The 26,907-nt window shown below is 42.7% G+C and overlaps 1 protein-coding gene and 1 long non-coding RNA gene across 3 annotated transcripts in view; one reads left to right on the top strand and one right to left on the bottom strand.

Moving 5' to 3' along the window:
* Window positions 1-2,889: 2,889 nt before the first annotated feature.
* Window positions 2,890-16,112, bottom strand: NINJ1 (ninjurin 1). Its single transcript, XM_048315991.1, has 4 exons — window positions 15,908-16,112; window positions 8,670-8,904; window positions 4,646-4,807; window positions 2,890-3,649 (listed from the first exon to the last, which is right to left on the bottom strand). Exons 1-3 carry the CDS (start codon window positions 15,977-15,979, stop codon window positions 4,653-4,655), a joined length of 462 nt encoding a protein of 153 aa, XP_048171948.1. The 5' UTR covers window positions 15,980-16,112; the 3' UTR covers window positions 2,890-3,649; window positions 4,646-4,652.
* LOC125331690 overlaps window positions 15,396-26,907 on the top strand; it is a 38,219-nt gene continuing 26,707 nt past the window's right edge. Inside the window, exons 1-2 of one of the 2 annotated variants that reach the window (XR_007206161.1) lie at window positions 15,396-15,741; window positions 16,569-16,678. This is a non-coding gene — a long non-coding RNA (uncharacterized LOC125331690). The remainder of the gene's footprint in view (window positions 15,742-16,568; window positions 16,679-26,907) is intronic. The other variant, XR_007206160.1, reaches the window with a different exon arrangement.

The raw sequence follows: 26,907 nt of genomic DNA, 5'->3' as shown, positions 1-26,907 counted from the left end.
CTGATTTCATGTCTGAGGATGTTTTCCAAATCTTACTTAATCACAATGAAAGACGTGGGAATAAACCAGAAGCCTTTTTATTTAAAAAGGACATCCAGTAGCAAGTTGAATGCTGCTGATGCCCATACAGCCTCAGAGGCAGATGGATGACTCTCTGATCAGGTTTTCCTATGTTTAGAACCAAAAAGAGAGACCACGCTCTCTGGTATGATGCTTCAGGAGATCAGGAGGCAGAAGGATTCATGGCAGTTTTTGTTGTGGTTCTGAGCCCAGCTCTGGCAGACTCCACGTGAACAGGCCCCCACCCCTCACTGCAGAGGTCCAAATACAGCTCTTGGCATCCCACAATGTGTTCAATCTTGAAGTAATTTTTTCTTTCCTTTCTGTGTATCCTAAAAGCTGTGTCTTGCCAAATCCATTGGAATCTGCAGTAGAGAAGTTGCAGTTGAGAACTGCCTGGTGGGTGTTCCCTGCCCTACTGCTCTGGATCCTGTTAGGTCCACAGGCTCCCAGGAGATGGGATACACAAGCCATGGTAGTTTCTATCAGACAACAGCTCAGCACTAAGGATGCTGTTACACTTTTCAGGACAAACCCACTCTAACAGCTTGTTTGTCTGAGTGACCTGCAAAATTATGGTCCAATAAAGAAAAGAATAAAATAGGAAAAAACTGGTATGTTCGTCCTGTACCCTCAGACTGCTTTCAAGTGTCTCAGTGCCAGACAAACATGATCATGCTCATAAGAGGTGATTCTTCCCCTCCACTCTGCCCTGGTGAGACCCCACCTGAAACACTGCATCCAGGTCTGGGGGTTTCAGCACAAGGAAGATGGGAAGCTGTTGGAATGAGTCCAGAGGAGGCCACAGAGGTGCTCCAGGGCTGGAGCCCCTCTGCTCTGGAGCCAGGCTGGGAGAGCTGGGGGTGCTCACCTGGAGAAGGGAAGGCTCCAGGGAGAGCTCAGAGTCCCTTGCAGGGCCTAAAGGGGCTCCAGGAGAGCTGCAGAGGGACTGGGGACAAGGCATGGAGGGACAGGACACAGGGAATGGCTTCCCAGTGCCAGAGGGCAGGGCTGGATGGGATATTGGGCAGGAATTGTTCCCTGGGAGGGTGAGGAGGCCCTGGCACAGGGTGCCCAGAGCAGCTGTGGCTGCCCCTGGATCCCTGGCAGTGCCCAAGGCCAGGCTGGACATTGGGGCTTGGAGCACCCTGGGATAGTGGAAGTCTCCCTGCCTGCGGCAGGGGGTTTGGATGAGATGAGCTTTAAGATTCCTTCCAACCCCAACCATCCTGGGATTCTATGACAGGACAGGACTGTGGCAGTAACAGGGGAAGGGGAAGCTCTGTTTAAAACTAGGCCAAATCACCCCAAATATGAAGCCAGCAAACATCAGCAGAGCTTGGGAATCTGTCTGCATCTGCCCTTAGTCAAAAAATTAGGATTTGCTAAGTGCCAGAAAGACTTTTCTTCTTGTTTGTATGTCTTGATTAAAAAACTACAAAGATACAAATCAGACAATGAAAAATATCTAATATTCATACCTAAGGTGAATGTCTTTTGGACAGGTTATGTATTTAGGAGAACACAAAGCAACAGACACAGGTACAAAGTTCCTGTACAGAACAGAGGTAGCTGCCCCCAGAGAGCCTCCAGACTGGATCAGACGCAGATGGGCAAATATTCCAGTGAGGAGAATGTTAAAAGGTAGCATTGTTGGTACAGTCAAGAATCTTATCAGAATTACTGACCAGTGTTGAGCCATGGATAAATTTCATACTGGAAGGACTCTGCCTACAGTCACCTATTTCCTCCAAAGGAAAGGTTTTTCAGATTTCCAGCACTGCTCTGTGGCCAGCCAACTCGCTCCTCTGAAGGATCCAAAGTGTGACAGCCACGAGTGGGCATGAACAGTCCCACAACAGTTGGTGGTTTGTAAAAAATAAACACAGGAAGTTGTCCTGCGTGCCTCATTCAGAACTTGTTCTGAGCTACATTTAAATTAGTACAGCACACACAATTAAACCACTGCGTGCTAGATACTGGTTAAATGCATGTTACAATGGAAATGAAGCAACAAAAGACAAATTAGAAAATAAAAAAGAATGTCTATTTCATTATTAACCACACAAGTTTCTGATTTGTTTTCTGTTAGTAATTCTTACATAGCATATACATGAAAATCTGGTACATCAATGGGCTTTGAGACATAACTAAGGAGAAAGGTCAGTAATATAAATGAGATGAGACACATGGAAATCAAACTTCTATTCTTATGTACAAGGGAGCATTTGAAAATTGATGCTACAAAAATTGATTAATACAAATCTGCATCTACATGTAAGTGCAACCTAGAACACTCAGATTTTTCTCCTTGCAGGTATGATACTTTGGAAATAAAATTACTAAAATGTTTTTGTTGAAGAAATTCTTGTAACCTACACCATTACTAGCAACAGTGTATTTAGAAAAAGTGTAAGTTCCTGAGCCAGCAGGTAAGAGCCTAGAAGATATTTATATCTCTATATATATTTAAAAATAAAAAATTAAAAATTTGTTCTGCTTTTAGCCATAAACTCGTAAAAGTAACAAAACTGCAGCAATCAGTGATGAGAAGAGAGAGAGTAAACAAGAGAGAAAAACTCAATTCATTTTGCCATTTGAACTGCTGCTGACAGGCACTTGGTACCAGTTTAGCAGGTAAAGTTCACCCTGGATCCTCCAGTTTACCAGATGAGCCTAGAAAAGGTGGCACTTCTAATAGAGTTTCCAGAAACTTGATATAAGGAAGGACCTTTTACAATGAGGGTGGGCAGGCCCTGGCACAGGGTGCCCAGAGCAGCTGGGGCTGCCCCTGGATCCCTGGCAGTGCCCAAGGCCAGGCTGGACATTGGGGCTGGGAGCAGCCTGGGACAGTGGAAGGTGTCCCTGCCCATGGCAGGGGTGGGATGAGATGACCTTTAAAGGCCCCTTGAACTACTCTAGGATTCAAATAAATACATATAAGAATACACAGAATAGCAGTTCATGGTAAGAAACTATTAGCAATTAGGTTATTTGTGTCTGTGCAGGAAGAACAGGAAACTGGACAAAAGAATGCTGTTTGTTTCTGTTTGTCTCATCTTTGCTTTAGCTAGAGTGGAAAGAAAGACAAGGCACAGCTACCTTTACAGGCTGCAAAGGAAGAGCCCTGCTGGGCTACAGAGTACGTGGGCTTGGTGCCAAGCTGTGAAATAAAGGACAGTGTGACCATGCCAGAATCAAAGGCCTGACATTTCTTACCATGGTGGAAATGACAAATTGCCACAAAAACCAAAGGCATGTAAAAAGAGAAGTCCTGTGAAGTGCTACCAGATGATATTTCCTTGTTTCATGAGCTTATGTCACTTCTCTGAAAAAAAATGAAGTTTCTCCAGAAACTGAAATGCCAATATTCCAGAAAGACAGTGTCCTTGGGGACAAATCAACCTTTTCTTAGATGCCAAACAGTTTAAATATTAACACATGGGAAAATTTTAGGTATACAAATGTGTTGGAAACTTGAGAAAGCTGCTTGGTGTGTCCAGCTTCTTCAGATTCTTTTTCCTTTCCCACTGTGTCCAGTGTAACTGGCTCAACTGCAAATGGCATCTAAAATGAATGCTCCAGGTCCCTGAAACACAAAGATATTGATATTTTAGTGATACAGGAATTATAATAAATGACACATTTGCTTTAAAGGGGGAATTAAGTCTTCTGTGGAAAAGGGTGCATAATAGTAGTTACATGCATGGGCCGTCTGGGCAGCACAGAGTGTACCATGGCCTGTCAGGCCAGTAATTCCTTCTTCAGCAGGTCTCTGACCCTGGGTTGAGATGTGGAAGACCAAGAGCCAGAGCAGTGCTGGCACACACACACTCAGCAGTCTGTTTTAAAGGCAGATGTTGACTGTGGTGCTTCTTGAGTTACAAGCCTACAATTCAGGTTTATCTCCTCCCATATTGCTCATCATAGCTGTGATGCTAGGAAGATACCCAGTTTGGTCCCCACAATTCCTGTATTTATCCTTCTGTGTAAGTAAAGAACGAAGTTGAAAATGCAGGTAGAGCAACAACATTGTTGTAAATGGCCACATGTGAAGTGATAGTGCTCATCTTTGTGGGCTGTCTCCCATAGAGCAAAGCCCTGTCCTGTGGAGGACAGAAGAGCCACACGATCTGCACAGGAACTGAGAGGCTCCAGCATGTGCAGTGTTACATGTCAGACTTAATAGCCCTAGGTACTTGGAAACAGATTGTCTTCAGTGTTAAGTAACAGACTGGATGCAAACTGTCCTTATAAAAAGGAGAGGCATTTGGAGAAAGCAGAACAACATTATTTCCCTTATTGTCTTAGTCAGCAGTAAGGAAAAGGAGTGGCTAGACCAGGACAATCCTTACACTTCCCATGGGTGACACACGTGCTGCCATCAACTTTTGAACTCCACATTTACAAACACACTGTAATAACTTACCAGTTCCCGGCAGCTTCTGCTTTTGCACTAATGTGGAGTGAACTCAGGTATCTGTGAGAACTTGAACTGTACACATAAACTTGTGGCTGTTTCTAAACTGCCCCAGTGTGCCCTGCCATGCCCTGCTACCTCATGCTGCAGGGAGACCACACTCACCTGGTCCTTACTGTCTTGGTGCTGACTCAGCAACTGGTTTCTGCACTCCAAAGGCAGTGATAAAAATATTCACAACTACTATAATGAATACTAGTCCAGTTGCAAGGTTGTTGAGGAAGTTCAGCTTTCCATGTTTTGCAGGGTTGTTAAGGTCATATTTTACTTCAAAGAGAAAGGAGAAAAAAATGTTTAATGATATGTATATTTCAAAATCCAGAATAAAAGGTTTCCTACTGATGTAGTTCAAGAATTTATCTTATGCTAAGCTATTTGGATCAGTCATATTTTAAAGGGAAGTCAGATTCTGCAGTGTCAGTAAAAGCCCTAAGGGGAAGGTCTGTAACCACAAGGAGCCTATTAACTTCCAGTAATTAGCATCTAATCTCTGTGGAGACACATGGAAGTGAAGGATGCACTAACATCACTAGAAATCTTTTGAGTTCTTTATGTTTTGAAGCCCAGCTTTGTTGCCGACTTTGAGCATTTAAAAATTATTGAATACATGAAGCTTGAAGCCCTGACAAGATGAAGTTAAATTTCCTAGTTAAAATGCTACAAATCTCTTTACCAGTGCTGGATTTTTTTTGTACTGGTGCCCTTCCCCAGCTTGTATTCCCTTGTACGCCCTGCTTTTGCCCTGATTCTGTTTTTAGAAAGCAAGGGCACTCTATCTACTAAACAGAGGGAGGTGTGAAAGCAGTGTAGCTGCAGTCCCTTCTACAGACAGCATCTGCTGTGCAAACATTTTCCTTTGTTTCTTGCAGTTGTTTTTTGGTTGAACTGCTAAAGGGAATGAGGGAGGCTCACACAAGGGAGATAGCATTAATTTAGTGTAAGCTTTGATTCCAGGCCTCATGATAGCATACAAATTAGTTACACTGGGCTGATAATAGGTTTGGTTTAAGACAGTGAGAAGTCTGGGGTGCTTGCCTGGCATCACAGAATCATTAAGGCTGGAAAAGACCTCCAAGATCATCAGGTCTAACCTTTGACCAAATACTGTCATGCCCACTGAAACACCACGTGAAAACCCAAGAGTTTGCTGTCTCTGTTCTCAGGCAGGAAGGGCTCTGCAGCTCAGACCTTTGGCTACATTCCTTTGATTCACTGGTGGAGTGAGTGCTGATGAATTCTGGAGCATGTTTTGAGAATGGGTTTTGTCTATTAAGACTCCTAGTTCTCAAGGGCATAGATCACTGGAGCTCGTGTCTGCATGTGCACAACATGCGAGAGAAAGTTTGTACCGGACAAGTTTTTACAGAAACATAAAACTTAGAGCTCCTTCTGACAGGCACACACATAGATATACAGCTTATGTCTCTACTACACAAAATAAATCTTGTTATTCACTTGTAACATCATCACCATGTTCCATACTGCAGAAGTGAACCACAGAACCAATACTCCTTGTTGTTGAAGCAGTTAACAAGCAGTGGTCACAAACACACTCGTGATGCTGAAGTGCTAACAGCCAGGTTCACCTGGGGTCCCTAATTAGGAAGTCTAATGCTGTTTTGGTTTCAAGGAATTCTGGGCGCCTGTTCAAGTCTTGTTTGCTAAAGCAGTGTAGTCAAACAACACAGGCCAGGCAAAGCACTGAAGAACAGTGTGGGGGAACTGCCTGAGAAGCTACTGCACACATGTGTAGGCATGAAATAATCGAAGTTCAGTAGTACTTCAACCTTAAAATGAGTTTACACATCTGTAAAGCATCTGGAGGCATGTGGATGCTTGCATCCGAACAGGACCTGGAAGGACTCTGGTACTGCCATGTGAATGAAGAAGAATAAATTAAATTGAATAATTAATTCATTCTGAAACATGGAGTAAGAGCATTTGAGATGGTTGGTTTAAAAAGGAAAGGCAATAATGGCCTAACCTGTTATGCGAGTTAAAAGCAATCATGCTGAAAGGCAAACTGACACTCTCAGAGCTGTCCTTTTGTCCAAAGGAGGGTCAGAGAAGACAAGTAATACTTGTCAGTTTAGGAAGAGCTCTAAATTTTGAAGTAGAATTACAGTAATCCTATCTTTGTAATTACAGTACTTAAGATGAGGGTGTTTGCGAAAATGTCCTTAAGAACAGTTATTCTTTAAGTATTTTATTATAGTGGATTACTATGATTTCATGTCACTGAAACTATTTCAAGACATTTTTGCTTTTCTTCCAAAAAGTTAAGGTCACCAGATCACTTCCAAGGACAAATCTGCTGAACATTTCTCACATTGTTTTCGTGAAAGGCTCTTTTGAAGGAGGAAAAGCTTTTAATACCTAGTAGAAACTGTGAGAACTGGCAGCTCCCAGGATAAAACTCTGACTCAAGGAAAGAAACTGGATGGTGGCACAGACTTTTTCTTGGCCTTGTGAGAGCTTGTAGAGACAGAATTTCATGGCTGGACAGAACCAAACTACTCCTGCAAGCTAAAACTATCAAATATACATTGTAAAAAGCAAGTTCTTGCTCTGCTGCCTGTATCTTTGTACTTTCCTGTCCTACTTCCTGTCTCCTTCCTATCTTTGAGCTCAGCAGGACAGCATTGCTCCAACAGTGTGTCACCACAGGCCAAGGGCTCTGTCACCCTCAATGTGACAAAGATAAAACTGACAGCAATTTAAAGCATTTCAGCAATGTCTTGCAGAAACAAGCATTAAAATGCAGTATCACAGCACATACTGGGAAATTATTGCCCAACAGAAAGACAGGGAGCTTGTTTACAGCCTCAAAGCCTGCTGAACCAACCAGGGAGACACCTTCAGCTGAGGAACATAGAAATATTTTGCTGATTTTTCCATTACTCTCTTCCCACACCTCCCAGCATCAACAGGTTAGGTTTTTTTCCAGTCCCTTTCTGGAATCTCCTCTGAGCCAAGACCTGGATTTTGCTCTTGCACCAACTCTATCAAATGCAGAGACAGCTGTATTCCATCTCTTTTTTAAGAAAGAAAAAAGCTATATCAACTGCATATTAATATTACAAGCTATGTGTATCCTGGATCCCTAGGAACTTTCTCCTTGAACAGAACATTGTTTTTTGAGCTGTGATAAGAGAGCAGAACACTGAAAGATTGACAGGGATGCCAAAGGTGGCACCCATAACTCATTAAATGCCATGTGTGAACTCTGCCTGTTCATTTACATTAGGCCCAAGGTCAGGTACCTAGTTCTCACTAAGGTAAAGGGCAAAATTTGAAAAATGTTATGAGAATAAATGATCACACAGCACTAGCAGAAATGATCCACAGCTGTTTCCTACCAGTGGAGGTGTCATTTATTCCAGGTGGGGAATGGTAGATACAGTTTGATTGCAACACAGCCAAGCTGAAGACAACATGTCACACCAACAGGATGATGGACATTTGGACTTTCACTTCCCTTTCGGAGTTCTGCATTCACAATATTTTCTTATATGACTGACATGGAAGAAATACATTTCAGTCATAAGATTAAGTAACAGGTCTTGCCAAAAACAGTATTGTGAAACTGGATAGACTGAATTATCCTATCTGGCCTACTGATGTTTCTTTTACAGTATTTCATAATTTTCCTTCTTCCTCAGACTTTCTGGAAAGAAAAGTGTTCACAGTATGGATAGATGAGTAGGAGGAAGTTGATAAAAATTGAAGACTTCACATAAAGCTGCCCTTCCTCCCTTTGTTACAGTATTTCTATGGTTTCAAGAGAAAATCTGTATTTTTGGATATTAGGAAGAATTTCTTCACTGAAAGGGTTGTCAAGCATTGAACAGGCTGCCCAGAGAAGTGTCACCATCCCTGCAGAGAATTAAAAGACGTGTAGTTGTGATGTTTATGTACATGGTTTAGTGGTGAACACGGCAGTGCTGGGTTAACTTTTAGACTGGATGATTCCAGGGGTCTTTTCCAACCTAAATGATTCTATGATTCTAACTTGAAGCGGTTCTGAGGTAACGGCGTTTTAAAAGCAAATGGTGTGTCTGTATATCATCTTACAGGCTGTGTCCTATAAGAAACATACCAGTCAATGGCTCTTGCTGTTGCTACCTACCAAGGAATATCAGGAGCACTCCCACCATAACTTGCAGGGTGAGTGACAGACTGATAAGAATGATCAGCGGGATGTAGAAGGAAAAAGAAGGCCCTTGCTCCATCACGGCTTTGAGCTGGGACGCGTTGGCCATCAGCAGGGCAATGTCCAGCATGCTCTCGGCGGCGCTCTTCTTGTTGGCATAGTGGTTGATGTTGATGGGTCTGTCCCTTTGGAACCACTGTGACGTTCTGTGCTGAAGCCAGCAGAGAGGAAAACTGTTATTCACATCTCTTTTAATTGGTGGTGAGTGAGAGATCACTTGGCCCATCAAATAATTTCTGTAATCATACGGGCAGAGCCACAGCAGTACTGAGATCTCCTGTGCAGCTTTCCCACTGTTACCCCCGTCCTCCAGACAGGAGAGCAGAAAACAGTGCCTGCCTGTACTGCCATATGGCACTTTTTCCAGCTTGCCTATAGGATCAGTCTAAACAGTCAGCATATTTCTACCCTGGGAAAAGGAGAGACTGGAAAAGATGAAAAGTTTGCACTGAGAAAAAGTTAGGAGGGAAAAACCACTGTAACACAATCCAGCAAACAACAGGTTGTTGTGACTAATTTACCCCTGAAGGCACACTTAAAAATACAGATATTTATTAAATTCACTTTCTCTCATCACACATCCAAAAAGTTCCTTCATTACTCATGAGTCTTATTTTAAGGACTGATGTGAAGTTGGCCACTGTGTGAGCTTTGCTTGCCCTCCTTTCCTTGCTACTCCTTCCTCTGCCATGCCACTCTCCAGGGCCAGCCAAACACCCATACACAGATGTTTTTCCACTTAACTATCATATGATCCGTTGTTGCCAAGAATTGTCCAGTTATAAGGGAATCTTTTTTTCCCCATTTTCACATCAGCTGGTTTTGGTCTGGGGTTGTTTTTTTGTTTGTTTGTTTGTTTGTTTTAATTGCTCTGCAAACAAACAGAAAATAAAAACCAACTGCAGGGCAAACCTAGAGCTCGTTAACCCAACGGGATGAATATATGAGTGTTTCCCGATGATGATTCATGTGACCTGACTTGAAATTTGACTGCTTGTCTCCCAGAGGTGCCTATTTCTCCCTGGATTAGATATAGCTTAGGGTAACTAGGTTCGTCTTAGGTGCCCAACTCCATGATGAAGGAAGAGTAGGTGATCCTCTATCCTGCTGTCTCTGAATAGGTTAGGAATTTCAATCTTGCTGCTCTTACTTCTAGACTTTATTTTCAAAAATAATAGACAAATATATGAAAAATAAGCTTATTCTAGCTGACTTCTTTAAAGCTACTTCTTAGAGACTTTTTTTATTGCCCAAAGGCGTTCCTGACTGCCAGAAAATCCTGTGAAAGAAGTCTGGCTTTGCAGGTTAGCTCAAATACAGAAGACACCTTCTAATTACTCTCCTCAGCAGCACTAAACATGATCAACTCCAAAGCCAGGCTTGCCACAGTCCAGACCTAAAAGCCTCCTTTTAAGTAGGGCAGATATTCACGTACACATTGCCAGTTTTTCCAGGGCATTTAAACACCAAACTTGACCTATTTTCATCCAACATGTTGTAATCCATCACAAGCCTAAATATTTGACTAAGTGTAACTTGTCATAGGGCAGCAGCATATGTCAGAGCTTTTTCTCAGCCTGTGATCTTGCCTTCACCAAGAAAAATGACCTGTAATCATGAAAACCCCAGAAACATTCACTTCCTGTCTCCTGACTGATGTTGTAAAGCCGTAAAACAAAAAACAAACAAAAAAAAGCCAATTAGCCTTGTCTTCTGGGAGCAAGCTGGAGGCCCCTGCCAGAAGTATTGAAACTGATGCAGTCAGTACTACATGGGCACTTTCTAAGATGAGACTATGTGTTACACAGCAATATATAGACAGACAATGAAAGAAGAGATGTTGCCTTAACCTCAGGAGAGTGACAGTCTGTACAACAGAAATGACAGTAGAACTTCGTTATGTGGCTTTAGGAAGATTCCAAGCATGTGGCAATGTGTGCAGCCCACAGCACCAAACAACACTTACTGTGCTGTGAACACCTGCAGGGCTGCAGAGAGGGAAGGCAGACTGTCTGCAGATTTCCTAGGATGCAGGTAAAGTAAGGCTTTTCCTGCAGTGTCACTTGGCAAAAGAGCAGTGTGCATTCCACATGACCTGCTTCAGTGTCAGTGTAACCAAAACACCTCGTCACACACTCAATACTCAAATTACTTGGTAGAGACAAGCTAAGCCCTTGTGTTCGTGTCTCCAAAGCGGTTTGAGCAAAACCACCATGTGCTGGCTCTCACATGTGTCTAAGAGCCAGGTGCAGCTGGGACTGCATTCCCTGCAGTATTCCCTGCCTGCCTGCAGGCCCCCAGTGCTGCAAAGCTGCAGCCTCTCAGCACAACAACCTGCCCTGCTGGTCTAAGCACAGCTAGACAAAGGACAGGACTGAAAAACCTCTCCCTCTTGCTCCATCTGTGACTCGAAGAATCCCATGGATGAGCTTATTTTCACAGTGACATGGTGCTGTTCCCACAGACAATACCACTCTGGGTCTCCTCACAGAAGCAGGGGCTGTTTGCTTGCCCAGAGCAGTGCACTCTGCAAGGACAAAGCTACAATGCCATGTCATTAATGGGCACTTTTTTGGCTCTGTAACACAAAACCTCCGCTCGAAGATTGCATGGTACTGTTTTACAGTCTCCCTGTGTTAGTACAGACTTTGCCACTGCTTTGCTTCACTCCCCATTTCAATGGTACACCCAGAAGAACTGAGTCCCTTTGAAATACAGAAAGGATTTATTAGTTACATTTACTAAAAAGCAAATACAAGCAGCTCTGCAGCAAATGTCCTTGGGTGCTGAGTTCCATGAATCACAGCTAAGCCCCACTTGGTGATTCAACAGGAAGGAAACAGCACTGAAAATGGAAATATTTGAAAACAATAAAGTATCTTTGCTAAATACAGTAACTTGCTATAGTAAGGATTACAGCAGTTTTCTTTCTATTTGAGGTTAGTTATTAATGCAATTTTATGGGCCAGCAGCCTTGATTCAAAATGAAACTGGACCAGAATGACCTCTGGGTTTGTAATGCCATAGAGCAAGCTTCCTGAAAATCTTGTGTTTAGGAATAAGTCTGAATTATAAAACAATGGAAACTTGCTACATAATAATGAAGCTGTGCAGAACTAAAGCTGAGCCATACTGAACTTACAGCGGGGCTGCTCTTTATTGTGTTCTGCAATATTTTTCCTAACCAGAACAGTTAAAAAGATGCTAAAAAGCCATTTTGTTTAAGAAGCAATTTGCTAAGGTTTTGAAGGATTAATCTTTCAGAAAAATAGCACATGGCTAATTTTTCCGGATCTTTGAGGGGGAATCTCACGTTTGGAAAAAATACCAGTTAAATCAATAAAGAGATGGATCAGACATAAAAGGAACAATACAGGGCTAAAATAGAACACAATTTCAGAACATTTTTTTCAAAGATCAAACCTACAGTTACAGGATTGCACTAGCAACCTCATACTAGTATTTAATAATACCTACAGTTACAGAATTTCTGTCCACATCTCCATCACTTGCTCACTGAAATTGCAAAGGGTCATATATGGCTACTCTGAAGTCAGACTTCCCCTCCATCTCAGAGATCTTGCTGATCTAAAACCAAACAGGTAAAATATTCTACAAAGAAAAAAAATACTCTTCCAACAAAAATATTTTAAGCCATATTGGTCATGTAATGGATGATTACAGAATCACAGAATAGGCTCAGCTGGAAGGGACCCACAGGATCATCCAGTCCAACCCCTGCCCTGCACAGACACCCCAAATCCCACCCTGGGCACCCCTGGCAGCGCTGTCCAAACGCTCCTGGAGCTCTGGCAGCCTCGGGGCCGTGCCCATTCCCTGGGGAGCCTGGGCAGTGCCCAGCACCCTCTGGGGGAAGAACCTTTGCTGATATCCACCCTAACCCTCCCCTGACACAACTGCAGGTCATTCCCTCAGGTCCTATCACTGGTCACCACAAAAAGACATCAGTGCCCCTCCTCTGCCCCTCACGAGGGAGTTGTTGACTCCAATGAGTCTCCCTCCAGTCTCCTCCAGCTGAACAGACCAAGGTTTCCCCCTCCAGGCCCTTCACCATCTCGTGGCCTCATCTCTAATAGATCCTTTGTACACCTCCTCAGAAGATATTTTGTGGTTTTTCCTTCAAAAAAACATTACATCACTTGTCCGTCTTAGCACTGACTCAAGAGGGAAAGACCCCTATCCCTGGTCTGGCATGAATCATCAGTTTCATTTCCTACGGAAATTTCATTTTGAGGAGAGCGGGGAGATGTCCACCCAAGTACCATCCCAGGGTAACACTAACTAGTTTGTGAGAACTCCGCAATCACGTCTTGAGATGCTGTGGTGGCAGGCAAATAAAAAAAAAGAAAAAAAGGGAAAAACTCAGCATGTGTTCGTATTTCATAGACATCATGATTTTCTTGCAGCTTCAAAACCCTGTGCTTAAAAGGAATCACTTTTAAACAAACATAAAATGCAAGTAATGACTACATTAAGAAAAAAAAGCAGCAATCATGTTGACTCCTGAGAGCTAGAAAAGTTAATATTAAAAAAGGGAAAAGTACAGTCTGCTGAGGGCTGAGCACTGTTTTCCTAAAGCTGTACTGGTTCCAGGATCCAGTTAGAATATTTCTACTCATTAAATGACTTTAAAATAATCAGCACACCTCATGACTAACTTTGTGAAATGAAGGAGTAACTTAAACTTGTTCACACAGCTATTTAAATAGAAATTTGCTCCTGTATAATTTTTTTCTGCCTTGCACCATTATTACTCATTCCAGTCATTTGGTCTTAGAATACTACTTCTCACAACTGGGCTGTGGACTGTCTATTTTGTGTGGTTAACACACTGTTTGTTTACTCTAGCTACTTAAAAAACATGCAAAGAAAAACTTATCACCAATAGTATCAATATTTGGAGTAAATCGAATACTCCAAATTCGATATGAGTAATGCTCTAGAACACACCATGTCAGGCTATACGTAGCAAATGCAATATGATGCCAAGAAACTGCCATGTTTCAAATTACTTTTATGCTCCAAATTACTTCTGAATTAATATACAGACTTTAAGACATTTTTAGGAATAACGTGATTAAAGCTATTTATTTCTACTATCCAATTCTTGTTCACCTTTTTCATAGCTCCTCTTTAACTCCTTTATCTAGCACATCCTGTTATCTTGGAAACACTGAACTAGATTTTACAACACGGTGGATGAAGAGTGTTTCAATATGGATCATGAACAAGGAAAGCAACTAGATGGATGAATAAACAGTTACACTCTGTATTTGTATGAACAGATTCTTTGAAGAAGAGACCAGATACTTCTGCCAGGTGTAATTACACACATTAGTCAGTGAGGTGTGCCATGCCAGCCCAAACCTAGAAGCAAGGAATTTCTTGCTTCTAAAAGCCTGACAGCTGCTAAAAAAATGTATTCAAATGAACCGTGGAGTAAAAATAAACCACATCAAACCACTGTGTGGCCACTTGTTCAGAACTACTGAGAGCTTAACTGGTCTTTCAAAAATTTGTATGCTTTGATTGCTTTGAAGGTAACACCCACACCTGCATTTCATGTCAGCTCTTCTGCAGGAGAAGGTAGTGGTCTGTGGTGAAGATGTGCAAGAGGGTCTGTTTTGAGGAGAGGAAGGACAGGTGCTGGGATGGGCAGGAAGGAAACCAGGGTGGCCCATGTTCCAATGCCTGTGAGCATTCCTCAAAGCAGACACACTTTTCACTCCAGTAATGGAAGATTTAGGCACCTGCAGATGGTCTCTCCAGGTTTAGGTGGCTGCTGAGCTGGGGTGTTCTTTTGTTTGTATGAATTGTGAACACTGGCAGATTTTTTAAGGCATCTTCTATTCAGACGGGCTTCTGAAAAATCTGTCCCCATCTGTTTTACCTTGCATTTACTTTGTGTGTGTGTGAGAGAAAATTTAAAAAGTGTTTATGAAGTTCTCTGAAGTGCCACTGTATACATTTAAAACCATGTAATAGCATGTCTCACTGCTTATTCTTTTTATGGCACTCACAGAGAACTTGGGTTTTGATGGGAAAGATGTAACAAAATGAGGGTTGCTTGCAACTGAAGATGAAGTAAAACAGGAAAGTTGCCGAAAAATTCTTGGAGCAGACCATATTGGGAAAAACCCCCCATCAAGAGTATTTGTGATGCAATCACAAAGCTGTGTCAAGAAAACGAAAGAACTGCTGAGAAGTCAGAGGTTTAGAGGAAACCACTCCAGACCAACAGTTTGACCTGCATATCCCAGCTATGATTCACTTTAGGTGGGATTTCCAGGATTTATTAAAAACAGATTTTTATTTTCCTTGGTTTGATATTCATGACTCCAAGGGTTTGTCAGGGAGAGAGGGATGGAGAAAGGACAGATGTGCTACACAATCAGGCCCCCCGTCTGTAACCAGAGAGTTTTACCAGTGACACAGAAGAGGGTTTAGTACAATGGTTTCTGTGTGGCAGAGACTTAGGTTGGAATAAGAGCTGCCTTTAGAGTTTAGTCCTTCCCAAAACAAGATAAAAGACACTCTTTACCAGTCTGTTTTTTTCAGATAAGTAACATGCTCAGCAAACATCCTTTATACTTAAACAATACGGGATGAATACTTTCCAGTGAAGATCGCTGGTCATGTTTTGACTACACAGAGTAGGAAAAAGTTGGGTATTCTTGTTTTTATTTGGATTACTGCATGGAAATTAACCATACAGACACAACCCCTTCAGTAATTCCTCGTACTTTTGTAATTGCTTATTCTGCGTGGATATCGTCTCCCAAGCCGGCTGGGTGGGCAAAGCCCTGCAGGTGCGGCGAGCTCGGGGCGGGCTCCTGGCAGGGGAGGGTCCTGGCTGACAGCTGTGGGAGCCAGGGGCTGCCAGGGATGCTCTGCTCAGCCCTGCCCCGGCGTACGGACCAGCGCAGCGACCTCCCTACAGGAACGGCGTGGAATCCACCCAAGACAGGTAAAAACCCAGCAACAGCCGAGCGGCACCGATGGCCAGGGCGCGGCCGCAGACCGCCCGCACCTCGCGGAGTCCCCGTTCCGCAGAGCCCCGGGAAGGACGCGGGCACCGGGATCCCCCCGCTCCGCCCCGCCCCGCTCCCGCCGAGCCCGGCCCCGGCCCTCACCCGCTCCTCGGCCGCCGCCTCCGCGCCCTCCGCCTGCCCGTTGAGCTCGTGGGTCTCGCTGCCGGAGTCCATCGCGGCTCCGCTGCTCCCCGCTGTCCCGGGGGGCCGGGGCGCGGAGGGGAAGGTTCCCCGCGGAGCAGCGGTCTCCGGCGCTGGCCCGGCCTCCCCGCGCAGAACCCGGGGCCCTTCCCGCCGCCGGGGCCGCCTTCCCCCGCTCTTCCCCGCCTCCTTCCCGTCCTCTCCCCCTCCTCCTCCTCCTCCCTGCCTGCCCGCGGGCGGAGGTTTCCGCGCCGGGCCCGGCCGGGTCGGGCTCCGCGGCCGGTCCGCGCCCCGGGCGGGCGGAGCGGCTGCAGCCCCGGCGGAGCGGAGCCCGCACCCGCACCGGGGGCGAAGCCCAAGCAGCCGGGGTTGAGCCCCAATTTCCAGTGCTGGCCAAGAATCACATTGCGTGTTATTCTGTATGTAGGGAATTGGTAATGGATGCAAATGGCTCATTTCAGAAATCTGTCTTGACAAAGTGGAAGGCTAGAGTTTGATTTTTAAGAGCTCTTTGATCAGTGTTTTTAGGGTTTCAGTATCGTTATTCTTTTTTTTTTTCCCCTCATTATCCTATATATTTTTGTCTCCCTATGCTTACTTTCCCATCTGTGCTGTGGCCAAGAGCACGTACAAAACCGATCAACATACAGGTGTGATGGTAATGGGACATCAGAGGAACGCTCAGATGCATAGAAACAGCTGCCAGCAAGAGCAGAAATGTAAAAAATAAATGTAAGTAATTGGGTTTTATATGACCACATGTGATCTCTTTTAAAGCCTGATCTGCTCATCTGCGCTGAAAGTGTTCCTGAGTAGTTGTTAAACGAGCCACTTTCTATGTGAAGAGTCCAAATGTGTCTTCCCCAAGTGAACTCCTTCAAAATCCGCTATGTTAGGACTTGTTTTTCTCGTCCTCTAAAGAGAATTAAAGGATATTCTATTTACAGAATGCAAGTAAACATATAGAATGTAAACAATCATACAGAATGTAAATATATATAAACATAATTTGAATTTTTAAAAAGATACTATAAACTTGCAAATGCAGGCTGAAGTTTAAGGACTGTGACACACCAAGTAAAAATCTCCCCTGTATGCCATATCCCTGCAGCTTTACCCATGCAGCAGTTGAGCCCACCTCTCTCACATGCAATAACTCCTGAGCAGGTAGGAGAGGGGAATTGTGGCAACCACCTTAAAATTTTATGTGTCTCTGACTGTTTAGTGCTGTGGAGTTTCTCCAGTGGGGTGTGATGGAAATTCATATTCACCTCAACTTTAAGCTGCACTGACTTCTCTGACTTTAAACTGCTGAGTTCTGTTTGGGAGTTCACAGTGATTTTTTGTTAAAGCAGACTTAATTGGTGACTGAGTCCGTTTTTGGAGTCCACACGAAAGCAAATGGACAACCAGATGTGGCAAAGTACAAATTAAGCACATGTTGGGCTTCTGTTTTTCATGCTAAAGGTTGTTGAAGATTTCATTTCACTGTTCTCCACGCTGTGCTGAACTGATCATTAATGTTCATCACACAAAACTCCTTTGACACAATGTACACTCGCAAGTTACTGCCTTCACAAACGACACAGTGAGCATTTATTTAATTAGACTTCACAGGAAATCCTCATCTATCTTGCTTCCTTGGCTGCCTGTTTCATGCAGTGGGCTAGGAAACACTAATTTAGAGAGAGAAATAAAGTTTGTTGTTATAGCCCATAGAAAATGGAAGAAACAATGTTTTACTACAGCAAAGGTATATGTGTATGTATATAAACCACACTGTTGTCAGTTCTTAACAAGTCCAAGGCTTAAAAAAGGACATTGCTTTCCTAAATTTGGGGGTTTGTGGTAGCTAAACTTCAGTAATACGCTCAGCTAGGCCAGCCTTTATCAGATATATTACCTGTTCATTCAAAAGTTATTAAATATGCATGGACCATAATTGTTGGTGCATTTGGATCCCAAGACAACCTGGTCAGAACCCTCTCCGGTTGCAAGCATCCAGTGACACTTCCAGAGATACTGTTGTATTTCTAAAGACTCCTTTTTCATCTTCTGTACTCCCTTGCAAATGCATTTTGAGAACCTTGTCTGGCAGTTGTAAAGGTTTGATGTGCTCTAGTGAAATTATGCTGCCCTTAGTCCTAGAAACGAGAGATCTGCTCTTTGTACATGACAATGATAGTGCTGAGTGATTCCTCCTGTGTGGTGGCTTGCTTTGTGCTGCACAGTCACATGCCAAGGAGACCTGAGAGTAGGATCTGTTGTTAATCCTGTGGGAAATGGGTGTAATTTCAGTGGAACTGGGAAACAGCTGAATTTGTGTTTGTGAGGCATATGGTCTGAAACAGTCAGTTCTCTGTTGAAACTTTGTATTTGTCAGTCCAGTATAATTTTTTTAACAATAAAATTTCCTGTTATCCAGCCTTTGAGTTAGTTCTGTGGGTTGAATCTGAAAAAAACAACCTTTTGCTGCTTATGAAAAAGACCCTGTGCTCCCTACAGGGAAGTAGGCTCAGACTCCAGCTGTGGTAAGAGAGAGGCAGACTGGTGATGTGATCAGTCTTCAGCCGTGGAATGAAGCAACACTCTGTGGTAGGTAGGTCTTGTTTGCCTGTCAATGACACAGAGAGAACCTGCAAGTGTTGTCACAGGAGTCTGAGGCAGGCAGTCTGTGAGTGTTTTGCAGACCAAATGTTGGAGGGTGCAAAGACAATCCTTGGGACCACTGTCAGAACAGCCCTTGAAATTTGGGTGGGAGTATTGAAAACAAAAAAACCCCACTACTCTGCATCTTTGCATTTTAGCTATGAAAGGAATTTCCAGTCTCTATTAGACTCTCAAGCTGTTAGTAATTATTAACCATTTTGTGGGGTTTTTTGTGGCACAGAATGGTCCTACAACACTGCTGAAACTCAACTAGAAAGGACAGCACTTCGCATTTCACAAAAATGTCAAGAGTTTTTTGCTCTGACTTGGTTTTGGGGAGGGATTTGCATTTTATTTTGCTAGGGATTCATTTTCTCTGCCTGAATACTATATATGTGGCCAAAGAGACAATCTGAGGAAACCCAAAATAAAAAGTATATGGTACTCCCTGGCATTTGTGGTCACCATAACAGCACGCTGTGATCCAAACTGGTACTTCTGAACTACAGCACAAGTTTAAGTAAAGAGATTGGTACAATCTTCCTGTGGGGAAATGGATCAGTCATTCAAAAACATAGAAGAAAGGGAACTAAGAAGGAGGGTGCTGATGATGAAAAATGAGGCTGCTTGAGGTGTTTAATATGGATATAGAGGTTAAAATTCCCAGACTGGTACTTTGCATCAGATACTACTGCAGCACCTTTTGTAATCTCCTCCTACCTTCCTCATCACATCCTGCTTTTTTTTTTTTTTCCTGGCATCTAAATTTACAGTTATGAAATTTTAGTTCCTTGCCCTGGGAGCTATGCTAAAAAAAAAAAAAAAAAGGCAAACCAAAATCCCTTTTTATCTTACTGCAAGATATGTGCAATTTGATTGTTTATTCTGGGAAGAGGTGAAAGTGCATCATATCTTTAAAACTACTTGGAGTGAAAGCACATTATTTGGTGCTCTTTCTTCCTTTTTTAGTTTCCTGTTATTCCTGTAAGCCTTGCACTACATCCTGCAGAAATTAGTGGTGTTTTAAAAATAATGTTAATATAAATGCTTAATTTAGGCAGCTCTTTTCTAAATGCTTGACTGATTTTAATGAAAATAACATTAATAAAAAGTAGCTAGGTGTTGCTGTCTGATATCTCGTTAGTTCATGACTACTTGTAGGTCTCTAGGAAGGAAACTGACTTCTCTCTTTACATTTCACCTGAATTATTTACTTAATTGTTTTTGTTTGTTTGTTTGTTTTGTCTTGTCATAATTTCCTGTCTGATGCTTCCTCCTTGTGATTATGTGAACTGCTTGGGAGTTGGGAGAAGATAGACAAAAAGGCATTTCCATGATGCTCTCTGTGAATGGAGGGATGCAGCAGAGATGTTCACCTAAGGACAAGACTTTCCCTTTTTAAACAAAAATTGGATGGGTAAAAAAAAAATCAAAGCATTAATTTGGAGATAAAGCAAAGGAGAAAGGCCCGACAAACACCAAGGCTGGCAGTGGAACTGCAGAATTCCCTGCATCTTCCATTCATCCCTCTAAAATCAGTCTTTGCTTCATGTGCTTCTGTCTGCTTCTTCCCAGCTGTTTCAAATAGCTTCATAATGGGCATGAAAATGGTGCTATTTTCTATAATGAATGGTGCCAGTATGGAATTACTTCCCTTGGTTGGACATACCCAGCGGTGTAAGCAATGCTGCAAGCTTATCTCCTGCAGTTCATTTTGTGTCCAGGGGTCATGATGCATAATTTAGACCTGTTGCATACCCTGGATCTTTAGTAAATCTGTGACACTATTAGTTCTGTAGTGCCATAATATTTATCTTACAAAATTACTCACTTCCCACAAACTGCAACTTAGTCCGGAGTGATAAAGGAAAGTAAGGCTGGAAGGTCTGGTCTGATTGTGGCAATCAAGCACATACCCACTGCAAAAAAGTTTAAATAGGCTATCAGGACTCGGCTCTGCGTTGGAGAGAAAGAGGAAGAAGGATTCAAAACTGTTTTGGGTTATGACTGCAGCCATCACTAATATTGGAGAGGGTTGTGGAAGGAGGAGTTGGTTGGGCATGCACACTGAAGGGCTTTTAGATAAGCTGAACTTTGTCAAAGTAAAGTTTTGGGTTGAGAATTAATTGTAGCAGCACATCTGTGTTAATCTGGAAAAAAGGAAGCTCAGGGGAAACCTTACAGCTCTCTACAACCACCTGAAAGGAGATTATAGTGATGTGGGTGTCCGTCTCTTCTCCCAGGTAGTAAGTGACAGGACAAGAGGAAATGACCTCAAGTTGTGCCAGGGAAGACTCAGATTGGATATTAGGGGAAAAATTCTTCACAGAAAGGGTGGTCAAGCATTGGAATGGGCTGCCCAGAGTAGTGGTGGAGTCACCATCCCTGGAAGTGTTTAAAAAAAGTGTATATATGGCACACATGGTTTATTGGTGGAAATAGTGGTGATGCTGGATTGATGATTGGACTTGATGATCTTAAAGGTCTTTTTCAACTTCTTCTGTGAATCAGTGATCTGCTGTGGGCACGCAATCAGAGAAGCAGGTCATTGGGATATTTTTAGGTGCTGTGACAAGTGTCTGGGGAAGAGAGGGTTACATTTGTGGGTATATAATATCAATATGGCAAGCAGTTTTCTGTACTGCAGGCAGGTATCTAATTCTCTGCTACTTCAGAACTCATGTAGTGAGTGATTACACTGCATAACACAGGGTAAGGAGGGTGTTTGAATCCCCTGTATAATAACCTACCTGCATTGCTGGAGTTGCTCCGGAATCACCTGAACTGTAGGGCCACCTGACAGCCCCAGGAATCAATGGTTATGTCACCATCAGAGTTCTGAAAGTGACCTGAATGTTTTTATTTACTATGAGTTTAATGAAAAGTCAATGATCAAGGCAAGGGATAGTGCCCTTCCCTTCTAATCAGCAGGATCTGGAAAGACATTTTGGAACATTTTCCAGACATTCTGGAAAGACATTAGTGGAAGGTTCCCTGTCCATGGCAGGAGGGTTGCGACAAGATGATCTTTGTGGTTACTTACAACCCAAAACATTCCATGATTCTGTGACTCTGATTTTGCCTGCTCACAAGCAACTGGTTGTGGGCTTAATGCATGAAGCACATATGGAAATTTCTGGCCTCTGGTATTAGGAAGATCAGTTTCAGCAATCACATTTGTCCATTTTGGATTTAAAATCTTGAAGCCAGTGATTAAATACATTTTTTTGCTTAAGGTGTGCTGCCTTGCTTGGCACACACGTTTGGAACAGACTTTTTGAGAAAGAGGAGGTTTCAAGCAGTGCTGGACTTGTGCCAGAAGGAAATGAGCAAGCTCCTACCTAGAAATAAGCAGAAACATCTACGCAAGTGGTTTAGCATTAAAATGGGGGACGTCTGGAGTTAATGAGAATGATCTGACCCAGAATATACAATTTAACAGTACTCTTCTGGATTAATTTTTGATGCATTTAGAAGTGTAAGGCAGTTAATTTTCTCTTTAAAGAGCAAGCACTACCCATTACATAAAGGACTTCTCTGTGCTGTAGCACTCACTTCCCCTGGGCTTGCTGCCCTCCATGCACTCACACATTGCTGTACAGTGTGCTGTGTTCACAGCACGCCAGTCGTACACTCAGCTCAGCCTCTCAGCTGCTCTATTCTGCCTTGTACAAGCAGCTGTTCTGTAGTCTGCAGTGCTCAGTGCTGTTTGGTGAGCAGCCGACGTGCCTGCAGTGCAGATGTTAGCAAGGCTGTGCCTGGCAGGGCTGATTTTAGGGAGAAGAGGGACCCAATGGCCTTGGGCTCCTCTGGGAGGGAGGTGGCTGGGAGTGCTCCTGGGTATCTCATCTGAATGTGAAGTATGGATTTGCAGCATGGCCACAAGTCATTTGGAAACCAGAGAATTCTGCCTGGGCCTGGCATGGCATGGCAGCGTGTTGTCTGACTACAAGTGTTCAGAGACAGCTGTGGGGTCCCCCAGCCTGGCCCTTTACACAAATTATTGGCATTCCTCCCTGGAGAGTCTGATGATCTGTTTTTTATGTATTTTTTTAGACGATGATGACAGCCTGCCAGGTTGTGAGGTGGTCCTACTGTTCTCTAATTCTGGAGCACACTTCCTGAGGAGATCTGGCAGTCTTGGCTTAAGCTTTCTATTAACTCCCTCCTGGAATGCCTACTTTGGGGTGTGCTTACACTGCTGCACCTTTCCTGCGAGGGAACAGGATTCACGCTTCAGGGAGTGTTACCACACAGTTCTATCTGAGAAACTAGGTACAGCCTTGTACCTCAAATAGGAAAGAAATGTCAAGAGTTTGGATAGAAGAGACTCAATTGGAGGAAATAAAGCTCCTATTTTTATCCTCTGTCTTAAAGACTTCATAACTTTTACACTTTCTGGCTGAAATTGCTTACCTTAGTCTATTTCTATATATTAATTTCTCCTTTTGAAAGTCCTAATAGAATCATTGCACCTTTTTTAACCACAGCATATATATATGTGTGTATATTTACACGCTTGTACAATTAGAGGATGTGATTTTTATGCAAAATTTGTTGTGGAAATTGTAGAGCTGAAATGAAATGGCATATAAAGTTGCAAATTTGGCATGGTGAGGCTGGTCTAAAAGTTCTGCTGAGCTTGAGCATTATCTTTTATAAAACTGTGATGAGTGTTAATGATTTCTCTTAGCTGGTAAAGTGTCTTGCTAAGAAAATCACATTTGCTTGTGCCTGAAGCTGCGTAACTTAGCTGTGTGTTACAAAATACACAAATAACACAGGGGTTTAGGAGGTGGTGGTGTGTTTTAGAGGATATACTGGTAATTCACTTCAGAGGGCTGAATCTTCATCTGGGTAATGAATGAGATCAGGAATCAGTTGCATTTCCATTCCCAAACTGTGTTCTTATTGCTTCATTCTAGCCAACAGAACTTCCTTGCTATCATTAAATTATTTTTATAGATTTTATTTTATCAAATAGATGGAGATCGACTTAAATACCTCTGTGCACAAACTCTGGAATTTAATGTTTACTTTTGAAAGGTGAATTTAAACTTTTTTCATCAAATGTGTAGGCAGTGGTAGGTCAGAGATGACCCATTTGCAGTAATATATTCCAAAACAAGGAATTCAAAGAAAAATCAAACCTAATGTACTTTTCAGGTATGTGCAGAGGTAGAGCAGTGCTCTAGAAGAGGGAGTGGAAGGAGGTTATCTGTAAACCAGAGTAAAGAATGCACCTGTTTAAAATGCCAGGTGTCGGTACAGGTGTGAATCTGAGTTGTTTGTCCCTACATAGCTTGTCAGCAACCAGGTAAATAAGAGAAGAATCAGGCCCTAGAGCTACTGTTGGCAAAGGCTGATTCAATGAAAGGAGTAATCCAGTTAAGTGAAAAGGCCTCTGTATATGGAATTACTCACAAATGTAATTCATAGAACAATGTATGTTGTTGAAATGAATTTAAAAAAAAAAAAGAGGAAAGGAAAAAAGGAAATAAATGAGCTGTTCAAAGGGTTCTTTTGTATCAGACTCATGCTTTTAGGAGTAGTTCCCAGCTTCCAAGGTGTATGGGGAGAGGAGGGAGAGAGGAAGGAAGAAAAAGAGACAATTTCCCCGCAAGGTAGAGCACCATCTCCACAGGTAACAGCAGTGCTGAGGATCCCAAGACCCCCAAGCACCTGCCCTGCAATGGGCTAGAGGCATGAAGAAAGCAGCCTTCATTGCTGAGGTGCAGCCCGCCCGTTCCTCGTGTCTTTTATTAATATTACTATCCTTAAAAAAAAGAAAAAAAAGAAGAAACCGGTGATCTTGCCAGCTATCCCAGTTTTGGAGCATCAGTCAAGGCTTTAGAGCTGCTGTGTAGCAGTAGGATTGTGTCTGTGTGCAGGACTGTAGGGCCTGATCCCTTCTGGGATTTTTGTGCTCTCTCGAGACTGAGTTCAGGTTCCACTGTGTGCAATGGGATAAGTTCATGTGCATTGTCCATAAATACTGCAAAATAGGCTTATGGGTGTGACTGATGTGTGTAACACAGGAGTTCACGTCTTGAGTGTGCAAGCAGTGGGGCTGGTTTTGTTCTCTAGAAAGAATTCCTAGTTAAGGCTGTTTTTTCCAGAATTTCTGAAGTTGTCCCTAGATTCTCTGGGTAATCTAGGTTGAAAGAAACATCAGGAGGTCAGCTAGCCTAACATTTTGCTCAAGTAGGATTAGCTGTGAGGTCAGACCAGGTGACTTAGGGCTGGCTCATACTCATTGGCCTTTAAGCGTTTTTTGGTAGTTTCTTTGTCATGGTAATGTTCCAATATATGAATTTACAGATACAAATTTACATCCCTTTCATGCTTTCTTTTGCCAGGTTCATAGACAGGAGCTTTTTGAAAAGCCAGAAATTTGACAGTTTGTTTGTTTGATTTTTTGAGGAAACCACATGAAATCTTTAGGTCTGGATCATTTAAAATGGTATCTACTTCAAATCCCATTGTGATAGACCAGCTAGGTAGCAAACACAGATGCTGTTTATTGCTGACACAGTTTAAAATAGCAAGAGGAAATTCAATCCCAGATGGAATTTCAAGGCTGGAAATCACTATTAAAATTAATTTGCTTGAATTTCCTGCAGCACCACTCACAGTTTGCCCAGCAGCTTGAGGTTGAACCAGAGAAGGACAGTTGGCATTGCTGGAGTCCTTGGCATTGCTTTTAAAGCTGACATTAAAAGAATTTGACAGCTTTGGGATGTGGTGAACACTGTCTATAGACTAGACTGGACTAAAACCATTAAATATGATACATAAGGAAATTTTAAAATCTGTTTCACCTGGTAGTGCTGAGTGGCCTCAGCAGAACCTGTAGACATTAATTCTGCCTGTGGTCTGCATTCCCCTCTGCAGTTATGCTGAGGGCTGTCTGTAAAAATACAAATTTTCTGGTGTTTTACTTGCAGACTATCAGAAACACATTGCAAATATTTCTCTTTTCTGGTTCCTATCTCCAAAAACGTGTATATACATAAGGGCTTTTATTTCAAGACCTGCTGCCTAACGAAAGCAGCGCCATCTGGCTTTGTCTTCCTTTTTTTCACCAAATACTTGATACAGTGTGTAAAAATAATCCCAACATAACCCGTTTATTAGCACTGTTGCCGTGTTTTCACTTCACTAGATGCTTATACTTGCAATTATTTCATGTTGTTGGCTTTTCTACTTTATTTGCTGAGTGACTTTTGTGTTTTTGTTAAATCTTGATGGTTGCACGAGTTGTGAATAATTTTCTTTGGCTTAGAGTATAGTGATCATGGAATTAATAGGACATAAAATAAATACAAAAGATATCAAGAATATCATAATGTCAGTTATATAGCCCATGGATATAAAAACATCTTTGTATTTACAGGGTATTTGTTATAAGTAATTCCTATCTGCTTTCATAGAAGCTTTGTAGAAACTTACATGAAATGTAAGTTTAGGATAGCTGCCCTATTAAGATGCATATTTTACTTTTTTAACTTTGCTGTGACAGTTTCTGCCATTGCCAAACTGTGCTGCCAACATCTCTGTTTAATGCTCCCATTACTCATGTGAAGGAGTTGAACATCAGTCCAGCGTTACTGAAATATTGAGGTGTGGAGGAAATTACCCATAGATAAATGGGGTTTAGATCTGCAAATGGGATTTTTAAAACCCCTGTCTAATTGGAGATTAGAATCAATAGTTGTGCTTCTACCTAAAGAAATGCTTTCTTTGAGTATCTGACTGCTGAATCTGCCTGGAAGCTGAACCCTGGCTGATTCACCTCCCTGAGGGTCTGAGGATGGAGCTGTTCCCCCCCACCCCAGGAATGTCCAGATTGTTTTGATAACGCTGAGGTCCCTCTAGTCTACAGGGTGAAGATGCAACTTTACTTTAAAACATAGGCCTTAGAGGAGGTAAATTGGTAGTTAGAGATAAAAATTTGCAGTTATGCCCAGAAGTGCAAGAAGTTTAAGGTCTCAGCCCAGCATGGGGGTGCTCAGTGGGTGCTTTGGGGAGCACAGGGAAAGCCAATCCAAAATCACTCTTTTGCTGATCCAGTAAATATTTTCAGGGGTAGCGACGTGACTCCAGTGTGAGAGGCTGAGCACCCCGACTCTGACAGTGATAAAGCCATGGTTATGGTATCTGGGGCACAGGTCTGGACCATCCTGTTGGGAAAGGAGTCACCTGAGTGCTCTGACAGCTACACTGCTGCACTTCATTAGGTGAAACACAGTTCCTCCTTCATCTCAGAAAAGAATTTCACCCATCTCTGCTGGAGGGGGAAGGTCATTCTG

Source organism: Corvus hawaiiensis, chromosome 11 (genome assembly GCF_020740725.1).
Source record: "Corvus hawaiiensis isolate bCorHaw1 chromosome 11, bCorHaw1.pri.cur, whole genome shotgun sequence".
Classification (NCBI taxonomy): domain Eukaryota; kingdom Metazoa; phylum Chordata; class Aves; order Passeriformes; family Corvidae; genus Corvus; species Corvus hawaiiensis.
The sequence above is the reverse complement of the archived record's forward strand: the minus strand, read 5'-3'. Positions and strand labels throughout refer to the sequence as shown.